At 36.1% G+C, this 21,052-nt stretch overlaps 2 protein-coding genes across 7 annotated transcripts in view; one reads left to right on the top strand and one right to left on the bottom strand.

Annotated features, from left to right (window-relative positions):
* The window catches only part of LOC132559473 (uncharacterized), a 46,058-nt gene that overhangs the window by 16,753 nt on the left and 8,253 nt on the right, over window positions 1–21,052 (top strand). The gene's annotated exons all lie outside the window — the stretch shown is intronic.
* Window positions 1,465–20,595, bottom strand: LOC132559479 (leucine-rich repeat and immunoglobulin-like domain-containing nogo receptor-interacting protein 2). Of its 2 annotated transcripts, none has more exons than XM_060224103.1 (2): window positions 20,508–20,595; window positions 1,465–6,584 (listed from the first exon to the last, which is right to left on the bottom strand). In XM_060224103.1, the coding sequence occupies exon 2, from the start codon at window positions 6,488–6,490 to the stop codon at window positions 3,752–3,754; it is 2,739 nt and encodes a 912-aa protein (XP_060080086.1). In that variant the 5' UTR covers window positions 6,491–6,584; window positions 20,508–20,595; the 3' UTR covers window positions 1,465–3,751. The 2 variants fall into 2 exon arrangements, with proteins under 2 accessions (XP_060080086.1, XP_060080087.1); XM_060224104.1 differs by lacking the exon at window positions 20,508–20,595 and adding an exon at window positions 13,448–13,510.

Here is a 21,052-nt window from a genome sequence, read left to right as displayed (position 1 = left end):
GGGAAATTTTCTGTAATACAGTACAACATTGGTATCTTCCTTTGTTAGAGGCGGTGATGGTTGGTGGGGAACAATGTCAGGTTCATTTCTGGGAAATTTTCTGTAATACAGTACAACATTGGTATCTTCCTTTGTTAGAGGCGGTGATGGTTGATGGAGAACAATGTCAGGTTCATTTCTGGGAAATTTTCTGTAATACAGTACAACATTGGTATCTTCCTTTGTTAGAGGCGGTGATGGTTGATGGGGAACAGTGTCAGGTTCATTTCTGGGAAATTTTCTGTAATACAGTACAACATTGGTATCTTCCTTTGTTAGAGGCGGTGATGGTTGATGGGGAACAGTGTCAGGTTCATTTCTGGGAAATTTTCTGTAATACAGTACAACATTGGTATCTTCCTTTGTTAGAGGCGGTGATGGTTGATGGAGAACAATGTCAGGTTCATGTCTGGGAAATTTTCTGTAATACAGTACAACATTGGTATCTTCCTTTGTTAGAGGTGGTGATGGTTGATGGAGAACAATGTCAGGTTCATGTCTGGGAAATTTTCTGTAATACAGTACAACATTGGTATCTTCCTTTGTTAGAGGCGGTGATGGTTGGTGGGGAACAATGTCGGGTTCATTTCTGGGAAATTTTCTGTAATACAGTACAACATTGGTGTCTTCCTTTATTAGAGGCGGTGATGGTTGGTGGGGAACAATGTCAGGTTCATGTTGTCTGGGAAAATATTCACTGCACAAACATGTTAAAAAATTATGATGTTACTCATGAATTGTGGAGTAATAATGATTTGACTCAGGAATTGACTAGAAGATTTCCTGATAGATTGTAAAATCACAGAGCGGTGTCAGTACAAAATCAACAATCCTAACAGAAATGTTAACTTTTGTATCCTCTTTTTTATGTTCACTTTCATGGAATACGGAAAAAGTTCAGAAGAAGTCTATTTACACAATTTGAAGGGGTCAAATGAAATTGTGAAAAATAAGATACCAGAAAATGAAATCGGGAAACAGATGAAATGTACAGCTGTGAATTCATTGAACTTTTAACCACTCCGTCACTTATATAAGTGGAGTTGTTGAATTGTAAGTATCCTCGGTGTACTTTACCCTGAGTATGGAATTTACACATCGATGTTAACTACACAGTCACAGGACATTGTCCTTGTTACGATGTCCTTAATGATCAGTTGATTCACAGTAGTATTACAAATATGTATCTGGTGTCAGATCAGTATTTTCATATTTTGTTCCAAAAAAACAGTTTCGCTGTTAGCAGAAAAAGTTAAATTATTGAATTTAATTTGTACTATTCTTTCAGGCTGTTTCATGTTACATGGTTTTTTTTACATTTTTTTTACAAACATTTGTTTGTTACCTGGTCCTGTGTACATGTCATCAAGATTATTCTAGTCTTCCTGTTGTCTTGAGGTTTGGAATAAAACACACCACACAAGGCAAACTCATTGTAGTTTAATAAGCACTTGACGTAACAGTGAAGTAAACAGGACATTGGCACAAAGAAAAATAATACACTTTATAAGCACATTCCAATCTGACTGCATGTACTTCAGACAGACATGTAGAATTCCACTAGTCCGACGCTCCCTCAGGGCGAAATCATTTGTTGAATATTTGTTATGAAAATATAAACCGAGCTAGTGAAATTTTATCTTAATCTGTCCACAATCTAGTAGTTTCTGTACAACAGAGAAGGTTAAAATAACAAACCAACCAGTCAGAGTCTGTACATCAGTGACATGTTGTACCAGTGACTAGAGAGACACAAAATGTAACAACCCACTAACCAACAGAAAAACAAACTCTGTTCAAAATATTACAAATATTACTACATCATGATGACAGGGACTCCTACAGCAGGAAATTTGAATCTTTTATTTGTCATTGACTAAAGTTTTGATTTCTCATGAATGAGACACTTGATTTTTATTTCATTATCTCTGTATTGGTACGTGCCAGTATTTTATTTGGTTATAACTTAAATGGAATTGAACATTATTCATTTTACAACAATTGTGAAACAAGTTTTACTAATTTAGAGTAATCACTCTTACTGTGGAGGAAACCTGTGTACCCAGGGAAAAGTCATGTGGTCGTGCACATAAACTATACCATTTTACATTGGCAAAGTGGACCTCAGTTACCTAAGTGAATAGGGAGTGCATTTCCACTGCACCATCCGAGTAGCCAGGTGCACAGATTAACAAAATTACCTTGTGATTTACATGGTCAGTTTGGCCTTATCACCTTGTAGATGTCACTGTCAGGTACACATGCAATAACATAAAATAACATTTTTTAAAATCAGAATGTACACTTACTAAACTAGATAAAATTTGAATTGATAAAAGTGCTTGTATTAAAGATGATTAAAAATTTACATTTTATAATATAGAAGCTTTAAAAAATAACGACAATAGAAAAAAACTGTACTTAATTAGTGAAAATTGACTGAACAGTATGCTTCAATTTAAAAGTGCGAAAGAAAAACGCTTAGTGATGACTTCTTATTACTGGAGGTTATCAAAATGGTAATTATTTTCATGATTTTAGAGGGTTTTTTTTATATATATTTTCAAAAAAAAATTGATTACTATTAATATATTAAATATTTGTTTTGGCATTTTTCTATTACATAGTTTAAATTATATTGGCCTGATCTAACCTTACTAAACTTCAGGAATCAGAATGAGAAATTGAAGACTAGACACACATTACAATAATGTATAATTTAATTGGTTACTCGTCTAAGAACATGAATAACATAACAAATACTGACTAGTGAAAAAGGTAAATAAAAGTTGTCGCTATAGCAACCTCATTACTCGTGAAATATCTATTTGCTATGTGAAAATGAGGCTTAAGCTCTGACTATAGCAATTGTCTGTTTTAGTGACTAGATGATTTCACTCATATTGCACTAGCACACACTCCCTGATCAACAAGACTTCAGTAGACTAACACACTAACACACATTTCTTTTGCTCAAACAATTCGATGTTGATTTCTGATTAATTTTCTGATTACAAAACATTGATATATAAGTTACCCTACCTGTGGGAGAAACATGCAGTGTTTTATTTTCCGGATATCTTGAGAAGTTTGAATTTGTAATTTTTCTTTAATGATGATAATTGTGTTTGTGAGAAAAATGGGACAGAAAATGTGTACATAAAAGTTTGATATTAAAACTACAGTGCTTACCTAGAACAAACAATAACTTTTGTAGTTTTCACTGGACAGTACCCCTTACAAACTGGTACACTCAATGACCCCATTACCCTTAAACTAATTGATCCTTTATCCGTCATGGACCTTCACTTTATACTAAATTCCCCTATTTTGGTCACCAATTTGTTTGTTTGGAGTGTGATTTTGGTACAATACCACATCACCAGCCAGTGACATCAACTAACAATCTTTTAAACGTATTGTAAAATTCTGGATGTTCTTCAAGACTTTAGTTATAATTAAAAAAATATCTCAACACAGTTAAGAAATCAAGTTTTTTCCATGTCAATTGTTCCATAACTTGTTTAAATTTATATTCATTTGTATAAAAGACAACTTATGTAATCACTCTTTTGTAAAACAAGTATTCATGATTCAAAATATATATTGGCAGTTTAAATATTAAAGCTATATACACTGCATTTGGTAAAACTAGGGAAGTTCTCCGGTATCTCTAACTACACATTCATACATATCTGTATTATATATACACTCATACTGTAACTTCGTCCTCGTCGTAATCACCTTCATATTCCAAATCATAATCCTCGCATTCATCTATCATCTGTATATTGACATAGGATGAGGTCCGACCATCACCTCGTCCCTCGTTCCCTCTACTGTCACTCTCATCATCTACATCATAGTCAGATATATGTTTGTCAGGAATGTATCCTGAGCTTGTCAGATTCACATCCTCTGATTCAGGAGAATATCCTGAAGTGGATGCTGTTATCTCCCCTGATTGACCCTCCTTAGGTAATAAATGTGTCAAGTGATCCTGACTAGAAATTGAGGATGACTCTGACGTGGCTGTAACATATTCCTCATCACTGACACTGATACTGTCCACTGGAGGTAATATTGTCGGGTCCAGACTTGGCTCTGACAATATCATAGACTCAGCATGAACACATTCGGTTTCGAACACTGTACGGCAGTTGTCCATGTTCATCATCTCTAAAAGTTTGATGACATGTCGTTGCTGTAACTTGTACTTGTGATGGAAACGTCCTAGTTGTAAAGAACCATAGTCACGTATCTTTAACACCTGGTTGCTGTACATCTCGCGTAGCTGCTCTAACTGGTGGGAGCTGTAATCACGCAGCTTTCCAAGCTGGTTATTGTAATTGTCACGCACTGATTTATAGTTACCTCTAATGGTGCCGACTTTATTGGAGGCACCCTCACGTAGATGGGAGGCCCCTTGTCGGAGCCGTGACACCTGTGAGGTATAGTTAGTACTGATTCGTTCAAGACGCTGGTGGTAGGTATCTCGAATCTTCTGTAACTGACTGTTGTAATTCTCACGAAGTCGACTCATCTGCGATGACTTGTATTGGTCTAGATTCTCAAGAAGTTTCAAAATGGCATCACGACGACGTTGATTGATACAACGGCGTGCCAGTGCAGATGTGAAGGCATATATCAGATTCAACATAAAGAAGGAAGCAGCACATGCCAGGCCTACAAATAGACTCATTATTTTGACTTCTGTTATAATCTCATAGTTCAACCTGAGGATAAGATGCATGGAAAGCTTGCTCTTTGAGTTCTGAACAACACAAGAGTATGGACCTGCATCACTTCGCAGTATATATTCTATAAATAAAGACCCATCCTGAAGGATGATAATCCTTTCTGGGTGATTTTCAATATCGGATCTATAACTTCCTGAGTTATGCCACGAGGGATGTAACTTTACATTCTGATCTATCTCCGCTTTGGACTTATGTTCCATATGGATCAGTGGATGTGAATTCTGGAAGGAAATCTGTCTGTTACTAGGAAGGATCCAAGTGACCATAGGACTTGGATAACCTTCCACATCACATAACAAGTTGGCAGACCTTCCAATAGGGAAGAACATAACAGATGAGTTGTGTGAGGGTCTGGCTGTTAGGTTATGGCACTGTAAGTCACTGAGGGATAAGTTCCACAGTGGATATTCATTGGACAAGTTGTTCTCAAAACTACAGTTTAGTTTATCTTGATTCTGAAAGGTCACTGGAAGATCCATGGATTTAGAATATATTGCTTGCAGTATCCAATCTAATTCGCAGTCACATAAGAGGTAGTTCCCATTAATATTCACTGTGACGCTCTTGAACCTACTGTACACATTTTCATGAGCGCGACTGATATTATTAAAGCTCAAGTCAAGATAAGAGAGGCTTGGTATACTTTGAAATATATTGTAATGGAGATATGCCAATCGTGAATTGTTGTTGATCAAAAGTACTCGTAAACTTGTTAACTTGTCAAAGGCTTTGCTGTATATATAATAGAGTTGAGGAAGGTTGCTGATAGAAAGGGTCTCCAGATGGCTCAATCCTGCAAACGTACCACCTAATATTTCTTCTAATGGATTATGGTCAAGTGTTAAATTTACCAGTTTAGGAAAAGCATAAAATGAATTTGGCTCCAGTTGATTGATACTGCAGTTGGTTAGGACTAAGTTCTTTAATGCCTGTAGTTTTGGGAATGTCGATTGATTCACATATGGAATATTGTTGCTTGAGAGATCAAGATATAGCAGAGACGTCATGCCTTCAAGAACCTGATTTATCATATCTAGTCCACATCCTTGTAAATATAATTCGTGAACTTGACTACAGCCCATCAGGCTTGTGTTGCTGAGAGACAGATGCTTGTTAAAACTTAAATCCAAGGTCGTCATGGAGTTAAGTTCCTGGAATGTACCATTCTCAATAGTATATACCGAGTTTTCACTTAGATTTAGTTGGCGTAGTTCAGATAGTCCATAGAACAGCTCTGCCTGTAGTACTTCCATATGGTTTTTGGCTAAGTTAAGGTTTCTTAAACTTTGAAGATGCTCAAAAGCTCCAGACTGTATAACTGTGATTTGGTTAGATTCCAAAGACAATTTTGTCAATTGTTTCAAATTCCGAAAAAAATCCTCACCAATTTCTGTAATCAAATTATCTCTGAGGTCAATTTCTAGAATTCCTTCTGGAAGATTGGCAAGGTTTTCCAGACTCAGATTAGCAATTAGGTTGCCATGTAGATCCAATATCGTGGTATTGTCAGGAAGATCCAAGGGTACAGTTGTAAGGGAAAGGTCAGCGCAAGTGACCTTGACCTGCCCTGTGTTTTTGTTGCCATGGCACTGACATTGGCCTGGACACAGCTGTGTGGAGTAGGGGCAGAGGAGCAGCAAAGTCATCACCTGCCACAACACGCTCGTCGGACGTGTCTTAATCCACTCCATGGCGACTGTCACCAAGCAGTCTGCCCTGTATGTGTCTCTGCCATGTCACCTGGACACCCTTCAGTATTGTCTCACATCGTTAGGGGGTATTACTCTGAAAAATACAAGTAGGAAAAATATGAAACAGAAAATTGATGGATTGTGTATAGTAGTTTGAAGAATTCATGGGTTGTTAGGAAACTTTTCGGAACAGTAATTTTTACAGGTATTGCAATATATTGATTTTATGAGTAAATCATATACATAGAAATATTTTCACAAATTTATGTTCCTCAAATTCCAAGATAAAAAAAACACAAATGTTTGTGGTGTAGTAGATATCTGGTATGGCCCTCAGTTATATTTGGGCTTGATATTTTTTTCATTCAAATTCGTAATGGTTTTTAGTCACTGTTTTTTTTATCAGACCTTCAAAAGACAGAGAAAAAAAGATAGATCTATATGAACAACATGTAAGGTTTTACTGAATACCAACAATATTTAAAATTCAAGGCAATTTCAACATGAATTTTTCTCCTGTACTTGGTGTCCTGTAGTGTAGATTTACCTCAGTGAAAAAGATACACTAGATTGTTAACATTTGGTTGCCAGTGTGATATACCTGCTAATATATTGTGTCATCACTTTCACCTATACTCCGTAGGGATTAAAAAAATACCTTTGTAAAGAATCAAAGTCATTTTTATCCTATTTATACAATTGATTTCTTTCTTTGTCTTATAGATTCTGTCCATGAACTAGGGTATTCTTTATAGTTAATACACTGCAGAATCAGTAGACTAAGGCCATACTTTTTTTTTATAAAAAATGTTTGCTTTAGAGAGTGAGGCGGAGACATATAATTGAGAGAAGCTTTACAACATTCAAAGAAACGCTACTTCTATTGATTTCTTTTAACAGAAACTAACATGGTTCAATAATCAACATGGTTCTTGTGTTTGTCAAAAATAATACCCTTCCAAGTCAATGTAGGAGAGGGCAGGGAGGTCATCGGGAGAGAGAGAAGATATCGAAAAGGAAAAAATAGGAAAGGGAAACAAAGAGGAAATTTTTAGGAAGGAGAAGAAACATAAGTATTGGTTGGACAATATAGAGATATGAAGGGAAATGTAGGAATGTCACAAGACTTTCAGATCATTTCAAATCAACAGTCTTAAACTGATTATGCGGTGACTAACAAACTTATATTTCAAAAGGAATCATACAAGATGGATTATGCAGCAAATACGGAGTTGACCGATCTTTTCATGGAAGTGCTGTGTATCATTGTTTACCAGTAGGCTTGGATAGGAAAGATGTGAGCTGCATTTGAAACAAAGTATGAATATACATGCGACATGTTCGTGCATATTCTGTTGACAGCTATTTGACCAATTTCATATTTAAACAAGAACTTACTTAAGGCTGTGGCATCAGTCTAGTTTTCATTGGTGGAATATTTCCTGGTAATATGAAACTGACATTCACTTTTTGACTTATGTTGGAATCAGATTGTGAGTGATAATTTGTTTACAGTCTCTGTAAGCACCGTTGGACCTTGTTCCCTGTGTATGTATGGATGACACTGGCCGATATCTGGCTCAGATAATAGATAACCTACAACTGATAAATCCTACAGTACAACTGACATCAACACAGCCAGAAGTGCAATAGTTCATACATACACAATGTCATCCTCTTAACACAGAAATATTTCATACAGACATCCTGTGTACTACAAATATTTGAAACATTTGATTTAAACATTCTCTCCATTATTCTTTCATAAAACTTTCTTTTACAAAATATATCAAACAACCACTTCTTAAGAAATAAAATATTTTTAAAAAGAAATCAGAAAAAACAGTTTATAATATCGTATATTAACTACTGTATATGTTATTTGTTAAATGCAGCTTTAAAGGCTAAGTGGTCTGGAGTTCAGTGATTGGTATTAGGGATTACTGGTCAACGATGGACGTGCACATTGGGATGTAACTATCTCCACTTCCATACCTAAAACAAAGCCCATCTTGGATAAAACTGCATTTAATAGGATTGTATACGTATTGTAATAGTATATTAAAAATATCCGATGATCACTTAAAATAAGTGACACTCCATAGACAAAAAGACTTTAGGTAGGAATGGTGACCATGATTTAGATATACTCTGAGTCTCTCTGTAAAACCTACTCAATAATGGTCTAATGAAATTACCCTGGTCCCACCCTGTACTTACCAATATGCTTGACTGAGCTTATGATGTGTAAGATTTCAATCAGAGATATCAATATATAAAAAGGCTAATTAGTTATCTGACTTCTCGTCGATTGCCTGTGGATGCATTTTTTTGTAGCCAGGAAATTTGTTATTGGTAAGATATTTAAGTATCTAACAAGGTTTCTTCTACCATTATTCAGTAACATTTACCTAACAAATGTTTGAAGCACTATCTTGTTTATAACCAATGTAGACCATAGTCATAATTTTTGTATTGCAATATACATGAAGCATGAGTTTTCCATTAAAAGCATTGTCCTGATTAGTTAGAACCTGTCTCTACAGCTGTTCTTAATTGTATGTCTGACTCAACAACATTGTTGATTGGTGTTCCAGCTAATTGGATCCATGCTAGGGGAACGCAGATCCACACCAACATGTTATATAAGAATGCCATTTTGTTCCTCATGTTGCATAAAAGTTAGAAATATAAAGCTCAAATATCTCTTGAGTACTGCATATAAATTATTATAAGATATGATTTATTTTATGTTTTGAAATTTTACTTTTAAAATGCAAATAAATTTAACATAAAAGGTTTAAGATAAGACATTTATGTGTCAGTACATTCTTACTCTAGACATCACGTTCTCTGGGGTTCTGTGGTAATCAGTGTGCTCGACAGGTAAAACATTTCTTTCACAGAAAGTGTTGTTGGTGAATTTTTACCTTCTATGTAATACATCATTACATGATAATGAGTCTTCCCTAGATAAGTCACATGTTGAAGTCTGGTAGTTTAGAGCGAGGTATTTTATATATAACACATCTCACTAGATCCACATTTATCTTCAAGTAAGCCAAATTACCTAAATGCCTTTCTCAATAGAACTATTTTGATATGTATGCATGATATAATAGATGTGTATGTAGCTATGTTACTCTGTATGTTTGTGCCTTTCTTGTAATTTGCTCATAAATATAATCAGTGAAATTATACATCCCAGGAAATTATTGAAAAATGAGGGTTTCTAGCCGTGATAGTTATTTTTGTGCTGTGATAGTGATGTAACGATAGGTGGATATTGGATGTATTGCGATAGCTTTGTTCTTTATAGCAATAGGTCAATCACAAATTTTTGAGTTGATAAATGTTGCGATAGTTTGTTCAACTATCGATTGTTAAGGTAGTTCTTTTTTCACTAAACAAAAATGCAACTTGAAAAGGAGGATTTTTCATCCAGTTTACTCATCAAAGTGTCTTGGGGACTTTGATCAGGGCTGGTGCTAAATAAAGAAACAGCACAATCACCTACTTAGAATGGAAACAAAATTTCTAGCACAAGTTGTTACATCGATGAAAGCCGTTATAATTATTTTTAAGTTGTGATATTAATTTTTGGACTGTGCTCATGAACAGGCTGGAACGAAAGATATTACAGGTCAATTTTCCCATTAATGATGAGCCAATGACAGACAAAATATTGTCATTCAGCAGATCAGATGGGATGATCTGGTGGAAAAACTGGACCTTATCTAGCCTGTTTACTATAGAACACCTTGATTAAATACCTGGTTTGCGAAGTCCTATGTGGGCAGTAACTGACCACTACGTTTGAAGTTGATGATGACCACAGTTGATTAATGACCCATTACAGACTAGAGCATCATTATAGTAGCTGAGGGGAAACAGTTCACTATGTGTCTGGTACAGGAGGTCAACAATATATTGACTATGGTTCTAAATAGTATTATACCAATCTACTTTTACTGCTACAGATCGCTATTTGTACAAGGTATTGATCAATGGGCACCTTATTATGGACGTCCACTGATGGATGATCTATATAAATACATTCAAAGACAAGTCTGTTATATCGTCTTTCTGTCCTTGAGCGACTAAGACCACTTCAGTCTAAGTACTGTGTTTGGCTTTTGTATTGTTTGTATGATGCAAGCAGTTTATGCTGAAATTGTTTACTGTGTAGAAGGTAACTTTACAGGGGATTTGGCAGGGCTATATCTTTATTACTAAAATTTAAATCTCAATTAAGATTGTCAAATTTTTTATTTTAATTGCTCTTTGTCATCGACCATTAACTTTAAATAGCAATTAGCAGACATCTTTGTCATTCAATGCACTCTGGAGCTATAAATCCTCCCTGTCTTCGTTGGAATGGTCTCACTGATACAGAATATCTGTACAGTATCTGGTGACAAAGAACATCTTAGTGTGTAACTAGTGTATCACATGGGTAACGGTTACTGACATTATTGCCTGGCTGGGAATAGACCAGTAAGCAGTTTGTGTGATAGTGAACTTTTTAAATAAAGCAATACACAGCTGCTGCAGCTTCTCATATTTAGAAAAAATGTGTGCCACTCCTGTTTGTGAAATGGATGAAAGTTAAAAATACCTTTACTAGTAGCAGATAAAAAGCATCAGGACTCAGACAGATCTTGGCATTATAAGTCTCCAAATATTGATTTTAATTTAGATGGGTATTCATAACGTTTCTGTCTAGCAATAATTTAAGCCTGTGCTTGGTAATGAGCCCACTCATAGCCCCACAACCCCACACAAACACTGAATTGGAAAGCTTTCCAGCCTAGCTTTAGAATGATACAAATCATAGGTTCTGTTATCTATGAGTGTTATATAAAAAGTACCTTGGACAGTTGACATTCAAGAACCTGTAAAAAATGTTTTCTTGTGTCATTGGAAGGCTGGGAGACACAAAGCCTAGACAATGATGCATTCGAGACTGTGATGCATTGGGTAGCTATGTTTATTGTTAGGCTGAACAGTTTGTGTCAGGCCACGTACTGTTGGAATGTAATTAACAGATAAAGCTTATTAGGAATATAAGAGGTGTACTGGAGCACATGTATAGCTGTTAGAGCACAGGTGAAGAAGGCAATATAAACGAATCCTGTTCCCCTGATTACATTCTGTGTATGTATTCCTAAAGTGGTGATGGGATGCTACAGAGTGTAAGGCTTGTATGGTAATTACACTACTGTATTGCTCTCCTAGATCACCAATCTGTTCTGGTCTGGTAGAGGACTGAAATTCTCATATCCACCTATTTAGATATTTGTGTAAGAACACAGAACTCATACCCACTATCTGGGTAGTGTATTCAAGCAGTGAAAATTTCTCATATCCCATGATCTGGGTAGTGTATTTGATCAGTCAGATTTTCTCATTCTTCCTATCTGGGTAGAGTGTTTGAGCAGTGAAAATTTCTCATATCCCATGATCTGGGTAGTGTATTTGATCAGTCAGATTTTCTCATTCTTCCTATCTGGGTAGAGTGTTTGAGCAGTGAAAATTTCTCATATCCCCTTCTTGGGGATTGTATTAGGGCAATGAAATTTTCTCATATCCCCTGCTTGGGGATTGTATTTGAGTAATGAAATTTTCTCATATCCCCCTGTCTAGATAGTGTATTCAAGCAGTAAAATTTTCTCATATACCCCTATCTGAGAAGAGTATTTGAGCAGTGAAAATTTCTCATATCTCCTGTCTTGGGATTGTATTTGAGCAATGAAATTTTCTCATATCTCTCAATCTGAGGATCTGCATTGAGTCAGTCCACAGAAATTTTGATATCCCCTATCTGGGTAGAAAACCAAAACGATGTTTTTTCAATGATCCCTATCTGGATAAAGATATAGAAAGTGACATGAACAGAAATAATGATAAGCTGTTTCCACTGTATTAGGGCATTGAAACTTCCTATCCACATATTTGTGATGGTATGGTAACAAGGTTACTAACTTTAGACTGATATCCCTTAATCAGAACTGCTTTGTTTTATTTGACCACTAAGTAGTTGTTGTCTACTGAAGTCAAGACTATTTATCACTTATTGTTGTGTGTTGTGTCCAGTACATTAGCCATATGTATATCAGAGCAGTGGGGCACAGTCATAATGTGACAGGCTATAGGCCCTGGTGTAAGTTATGACCTATGGTACATCAGGGTTCAAAGCACTTTACATGTAAAAATAAGCACATTCCTCTTTGTTGTATTTCTGTACAGGAAATCACTACTTGTATAGATTTCAAGTCAGGAAGGTGCATGTACTGACATCTGGTGTAAAGGATATGTAATTCCTCTTGTAGAGAACATGTGACATCCTCAAACTGATCTGTCCATAGATCCCTTGTCATTAATGAAGAAGTTGATTTCTAAGATAGATTTTCTCTGAAGTACAGATATAAGTGGCCAGTGGTGGTTTGCAGACAGTGTAGCCAGGTGTAGTGTATTGATAAACTGACTACCTGAGACTCTGATTGGAGATGGCACTCCAACTCCTTCACAATACAGACACAATCTGTTAAGTCTACATACAGGATATGTTAGCCTCTCTTTGTAGTTGGATAAATATTGAACACAAGGGCAATCAGAGGAGTCTGTGAACAAAAGATTATTGATGTTATTTATGATGTAGGATATCTAGCCTAAAGATCTATGTCTGCGTGGAACCTCTCACTGATGGTATCGCCCCCTCCCCTTTATACAAATAAAATCAGTCTGACAATGTTTACCAAGATTTATAAAGTATATACTTTTGCCCATCATCTATCATTGTTTACATTGATAATGTGTTACTTGTTGGTACTAACACAGTGTTCTGTAGAGCCAAACACACAAAAGTGATAGCAGTATATAATGGTAATGAGCAGCACTAATGAAAGCCTGAAGCAGTCCCGACCATCCTGTCACTACCAACACATGTATGCTTACCTGTACACAGTGCTCCATTAGGTCGCTGGAACACCACTACCATGTGCCTTAGTCCCATCACTACATGTGCTCAAAGTTTACACATGCTCCTTAACACACAGTCAGCTCAGTCATGTGATGATGGGAAGGTCAGGTCAAGGTCATAAGGTCATCATTCTCTGTATGTATCTACACGAATGTAGACACAGATGTTGAATTATGTATAGAATTGTGTGTGTGATGTAAGCATTTTCTGTGATGTATACTGTACTGCTGGTGTGTAGTTTGTTCAGTAATATGTTGATATAATTATAAACATTGCCATATGTCTGCATTAACTCTATACCTGTGAATTGTACATGTGTTGAGTTAGTCTGCATGTTCGCTGAAAACTTGATGTGGTTGTCAAAGTTTTCTGGAACCTTATGGTGAAGAAGTAATTTACTTACTTTCATTTATGTATAAAGAAAATCAATATTAGTATTATAGTAGTATAATAGAATTAATGCCAAATAAAAAGTTACCCTGGCATTTTGCTAATCATGGCAGCCAGTATTGACTACTATGATTTTCTACAGCTACTGGTGGAGCTGTGATAATTTCACTGTGGTCTACGAGGAATTGTGCAATAAATCAATTTAAATAGTAATATACTTTATTTATTTACTTCATTAATTACCAGTAATTATCAAATCACCAGACATATTGTATTGGATATTTTATTGTGTGCGTGTTTCATCTTTTTTTATCATAGTTATCTAAACTATTGGCTATTTGTCATTTGTGTTGTTCCATTTCTTAGCGAAAGGTATTCAACACTCAACTATCATGGGTACATATTAATCACATTTATCTGCCTTTTTTCTAGGGATTTTGTCCATGAAATATTTCTGCATATGTCACTTATGTAATATACCCTCAATTGGTTTTCATTGGCTGCACCAATCAGAAACTGATTGTGATGTCATGACATATACAGTGATGTTAACGATGTGAATTGAAAATGATGTAAGAAATGGGTGTCCCATTTGATATTTTTCCATATTTTGACTTAAAAATATGTGATAAACTGTATGCTAAATTTGGTGTCATTTCATTTTCCAAAGGCTCACAAAAATTGAAACTCATTTAAGATCCTATATATAAGTAAGGGAGCAACTTAAAAGACTTAGTTATGAAAACTTGTCGTTGAATCACTGGAGAGTGAGTGATTAGCTAGTAATATATATATATATCTATATTTACGTGTGCATGACAGTGAATCTATATTAACCAATCAGATTTAAGGTACCATAAATAACACCTAATGAGTGACCATTACAACATCAATATTGGAGGCATAAAAATAGCGATGGTACACCATCAAATGGCCGTTCCACTTCATGCATTACACTGGATAATGAATTATTTCAGTTAACCAGAGTTAAAATTGACATAAGGGAATGCATAGGGAATGCAGACATATCACTAAAGTACAATAGGATTTTTGTCTGTCATTTATAATGATCATAAATGCCATCACAAGACAGTTCAGTGCTAAATATACCTTTACATAGCTCCTCTGTAGGTGTCTCGGAGAGGCCCACTAGTATGACCTATGTATATTTGGATCAGTGTAGGCCTGTATGCCAGTATACCTGTCATTAAATATTAAATGGGGCATCTCTATGGATGTATATTTATAGCTTTGCTGCATACAAGCCTGACCAGTGAGATTGGTATGGTCATGTAAACTGTTCCTCTTTACTGGGAGACAAAACAGCTTAGTTATTATTCACATATATCTTCAGGCAACAAACAGATGTCTGAATTTCTATTGTCACAGTGTATATTTGAATAAATCCAGCTACTTATTATCAGTAAAACAATGACACATATGTATTAGGTTCCGTTTTATACAATAGTCCTATTGCTACAGTCTGCTCTATATAAGTCAGAGCACAGAGCTCTTATACAATACAGGAAATTAAACAGAGCTGGATGATTAGTTAGAAAGTTGTCATTGCTCACGGCTCCAGCCGACAGAATAGTGACATCAGTCATTAAGTCATTCGAATATCAAAATCAATTTCTTCCTCGTCAATGATTGATCTTTTCACCGAGTTAAGCTGCCTAAATGTGATCAAATTTATCTCCAATCAAATCATTCGTATTAAAACTTGTTGCTGATGATGTACTTAGCTGAGACATCAGTCATTCTTTGTGTGTGGTGTGATAGCTATAACACGGATGTGGGATAGATTTCTCTCTAACGTTTTTTCATATGAAACAGGTGAATACATGGATCATATCCCAAAAATCATTTCCTAGTACACATTTCCATGTATGTTTATTTTCATAAAATGTTTCACCCCGACCACTTTATCAGTGTCAAAGGACCCTAATAAAATACAGTTATATATATATATAATGTATGTTTATTTTCACAAAACGTTTCACCCCGACCACTTTATCAATGTCAAAGGACCCTAATAAAATACAGTTATATATATATATCCTTATTACCATTTTCTTGTAGTAATAATGATAATAAGTGAGACCTCGAAGCAGTAGTGTTACATGTGGTGTTCAGAGTCTTGAAAAAGAGGCAGTGTTTGAAGGAAGGGAATTCCATAGGTAGTTGGCAGTTTTTCTGTGTGTGTCCTGGTGATTAAATGCGTTCGGATTATTTTCTAATTATGTTATCAATAAGTTTTGAAAATACTGATCCAATTTCTAAATACAATGATTTACCATGAAGTGATTTGTGCATGATGTCATCCCTATACAGAAACCTTATTAGACGTCAATACACTTGAGGTGTTAATGGTCTCACGTCTGTATATCACAGCTCGAGTTATTTACAGAAGTAAAATGGTGTCTGTTCAGGGTGCCTGTCTCCAAGGCGATGACAAAATTACTGGCTATGGAAATGCATGTTAGCAGAAACTCAAAAATAAAAATTCTATGGGAAGGTCATTGTTTTGTTCTTGGTAGTCTAGTCCAAGCCCTGTAGCAGACTCTTAATTTCTATCTCAGAAAAAGCCAACCCAATTACTACCCTTTACTTGTTGGTAGTCTAGTCCAATCCCTGTAGCAGACTCTTAATTTCTATCTCAGAAAAAGCCAACCCAATTACTACCCTTTACTTGTTGGTAGTCTAGTCCAATGCCTGTAGCAGACTCTTAATTTCTATCTCAGAAAAAGCCAACCCAATTACTACCCTTTACTTGTTGGTAGTCTAGTCCAATCCCTGTAGCAGACTCTTAATTTCTATCTCAGAAAAAGCCAACCCAATTACTACCCTTTACTTGTTGGTAGTCTAGTCCAATGCCTGTAGCAGACTCTTAATTTCTATCTCAGAAAAAGCCAACCCAATTACTACCCTTTACTTGTTGGTAGTCTAGTCCAATGCCTGTAGCAGACTCTTAATTTCTATCTCAGAAAAAGCCAACCCAATTACTACCCTTTTCTTGCTGCATTAAAATGTTCTCTTTCTGAGTAACATCAGTGATTTATCAAAGGATTATTAAAAAGTCATTCAAGTCCTGTAAATATTTACATTATTTAATACTCATAAATGAAGGAGTTTGGTTTCTGGAAATGCTTGTTAACTGTATTGACTTCTAGAAACAGATTGATAAGATATCATAATAGTTTACTTGTGGCTTGTGACTTGTACAGATAATGTCTTCATAGTACTATCAATAAAGATTTCTGGCTGACTTTCAATAGAAACATTCTTTATCTTTAAAATATAGAATAGGTATTTTAACAAATGTGTACTGAGACTACATTTCAGTTGCGCCCAGTTTACTTATAACATGTGGTCACATCTATGTAGGTCATGTCTCTTGATTTGGACACTGATTATCAGTTATATATTAATGAGATAATTGTGTATCTAATTATTGTCTACATTTGATAGAAATGTATACAGTGATTCTGTTTTATTTAGTTTTTCTTACAGAAAACAGGTCGATTCCATAAGCCAAAATATGTTCTATTTCCTAAACATGCACCCTGAGAGATCATCTTCCCAATTTTTCCTAATTCTTTATAAACACAGGCTGTTGTAAAATTCAGGCAGAAAACCATTATATTTTTGGGTTACCTGAGGGTGAATTCTTCGATATATCTCTTCCATAGTTTGATGTAGTGTTGGGGACAGTGGTCCTCACTTACCTGATAGTTTGATGTAGTGTAGGGGACAGTGGTCCTCACTTACCTGATAGTTTGATGTAGTGTTGGGGACAGTGGTCCTCACTTACCTGATAGTTTGATGTAGTGTAGGGGACAGTGGTCCTCACTTACCTGATAGTTTGATGTAGTGTTGGGGACAGTGGTCCTCACTTACCCGATAGTTTGATGTAGTGTTGGCGACAGTGGTCCTCACTTACCCGATAGTTTGATGTAGTGTTGGGGACAGTGGTCCTCACTTACCCGATAGTTTGATGTAGTGTTGGGGACAGTGGTCCTCACTTACCCGATAGTTTGATGTAGTGTTGGGGACAGTGGTCCTCACTTACCTGATAGTTTGATGTAGTGTTGGGGACAGTGGTCCTCACTTACCTGATAGTTTGATGTAGTGTTGGGGACAGTGGTCCTCACTTACCTGATAGTTTGATGTAGTGTTGGCGACAGTGGTCCTCACTTACCTGATAGTTTGATGTAGTGTTGGGGACAGTGGTCCTCACTTACCTGATAGTTTGATGTAGTGTTGGGGACAGTGGTCCTCACTTACCTGATAGTTTGATGTAGTGTTGGGGACAGTGGTCCTCACTTACCTGATAGTTTGATGTAGTGTAGGGGACAGTGGTCCTCACTTACCTGATAGTTTGATGTAGTGTTGGGGACAGTGGTCCTCACTTACCTGATAGTTTGATGTAGTGTTGGGGACAGTGGTCCTCACTTACCTGATAGTTTGATGTAGTGTTGGGGACAGTGGTCGTCACTTACCTGATAGTTTGATGTAGTGTTGGCGACAGTGGTCCTCACTTACCTGATAGTTTGATGTAGTGTTGGGGACAGTGGTCCTCACTTACCTGATAGTTTGATGTAGTGTTGGCGACAGTGGTCCTCACTTACCCGATAGTTTGATGTAGTGTTGGGGACAGTGGTCCTCACTTACCCGATAGTTTGATGTAGTGTTGGGGACAGTGGTCCTCACTTACCTGATAGTTTGATGTAGTGTAGGGGACAGTGGTCCTCACTTACCTGATAGTTTGATGTAGTGTTGGGGACAGTGGTCCTCACTTACCTGATAGTTTGTTGAGGTGTTTTGTACTTTAATCTATTCTATTAAACTGATCTAACACACTCTGTTTAGTAACCCCAACCAATTCATTATCCTTCTTCCTACAATATTTGCTCAGTGTATCAGATCAATATTCAATGTTTCATTATGTTTTTGCCCAGTTTGGATTCCATAACCATCACACTGTTGATAACTATCTGGTTTCATTTATTTATGACCCCACCAGGTACCTAGTTACAAGATCAGTTCCAGCTGCATATTTTTGTTTTAAAGCGTAACATACCAAATTCATTAACCTGCTTTAGTCGTCCTGTTTTCAGCAAGATATATGTATATTTGTTCCAGAACAGCAGCTGAGTAATTAAATTATCCTACATTACAGCAGAAGGCTGCCGTTTCTGTGACTTGTGTTCTAGATAGTATATTAAACTGAATTTAATTTGCTAATTATATATTCATGGAATTATAATTTAGATACTGAATTTACACAGGTATAGGGGAGATCCCTTACTAGAACTGTACAGAAAATCTTATTACAGTCGGTAAATATTAAGAAGCAGTAAATGAGTCTCTGAATCAAGTATTCCACAGACAACCTATTTACTACATTGGGGAAGGGTCATATAGTGTAGCCCATGGCTCTTCTATCCAATCCCTTTCCATTCCGTCCCGTCCCCTCCCGCCCCGTTCTGTCCTGTCCTGTCCTAATACATTGTAAGCAACTAGCAATTCCATATTTCAACAGATTTTGGACATTTTTGTGTTTCAGGAAAGGTCAAGGCCATGTTGGCAGGGACATTTATGTTGTACAGATATTATCTACTTTGAAATGAAAATGCCGATAGATGCTTTTACTTACATATTTTGTGCATCCAAAAATTCAGCCAAATAAGATGACCAGGACAAGAGCTAAAAAGTCTATCTCAGAATATTCAGTTAACATGTCAGATCAGTGATAGAGATAATCCAAAACGTATTCTCTTTCAAATTTGTTCATGCTAGCCAAAAAACTGTCAATGAAGGCCTTATATGTACTTCCACACATTTCAGTATAGGAGAAATACTATGATTGATGTTGAAAAAATTGAGTTCTGTCAAATTGGTTATTAACATTTTGGAAAGTCTACAGTCATATGTACATTTGACTACAGTTAGAAATGTCACACTTTGGTTTGGTGTTGCTTAAGTAATTTGCAAGAGTGATTAAAGTTAAATGGATGTCTAACAAGAGATGTTACTACCTGTCAGCTTGTGGTTATAATCATGGGTCATATTTCTAATTTTGCCGAGTTGTGCAAAGTTTAAAATTAGTTCAAAGGTTTTTTGTTATAGTAGTAAATTGTTAGCAATGCTGAATTGATGACTCTGCATTTTGGTACACTGAGTTGTCTGTTAAAAAAAGAAAAAGTTTCCTAGGATGAGATGTATTGAATTTTGAGTGCACTAATGTGAACTGTTGCGTTAGTATACTATTGCCCCTAAGTAACAGTATCTTCATGTGTTAGTGTGAAAAATTCTATCCACCGCTAGCACAGTAACTCTATGATGAGTTGGGCAGATGTTTGAATCTGGCATATACAACCATTATACATATTGTAGACATGTAAATTCTATTCCTATTAGCATGATGATTGCCTCATTATTGTAGCATAAAACATAGTATTCCTCTTTGTATAATGTGTGTTTACAGTTGGGCAGAAAACCTACACACGTTAAACAAGATGCTGGTGTTGGAGAACAAAGACAACATTCATTTTTTGCCCCTGGCCTCAGTCATGCGCTATGGCGAGCAGACATAGAAATGTCCCTTTAAATAGAGTCAAAATAAAGGCCTTTAGTACTCACCATGTTACACATTCAGGATGCTCGTTTTCTTTCCTGTCTTTTTCCTGTACCAGGCTGTATTGATCAGCCTCCATGATGGTGACCTTGAGCTGGTCTATTCTGGTGACCTGCAGGGTAGGCAAGGATGTTGAGCAGTTCCATTGTGTGTAGGGGTGTAAACTAGAGCTGGCTGCTGTGGCTGTATACTGAGAAACAATATTGATTTCAAAGAGTCTTTTTAAACATGTATGTAAAACAGTTCACATGGTACTTCCTGATTTGTTGCTTAATTGAACGATACAAATAAAGTGTTTGCTAACCAGGGGTTTTTTATTGGCTTGACACCTAAACCTTACCATGTCTCTTAGGCAGTAGTTCATTTGACTGTATCAAAATGAAGTGATGTGGAGGTTTACAATGTATAAAATATTTCCAAATATTACACCAGAGTTATGAAGATAACTGAGAGGACGTTGCACTACAATGCCTATGTTTAATATTTAGAAGTCAATTTACCAAAAATACTTGATATGTCGAATGATTTCTTAATGTTCTATCATCAATGA

The sequence above is a fragment of the Ylistrum balloti genome, unplaced genomic scaffold (genome assembly GCF_031769215.1).
Source record: "Ylistrum balloti isolate Yb309-2 unplaced genomic scaffold, AGI_CSIRO_Ybal_v1 Utg370920, whole genome shotgun sequence".
Lineage (NCBI taxonomy): Eukaryota > Metazoa > Mollusca > Bivalvia > Pectinida > Pectinidae > Ylistrum > Ylistrum balloti.
Note: the sequence above shows the minus strand (reverse complement) of the source record. Positions and strands in the feature narration are given on the sequence as shown.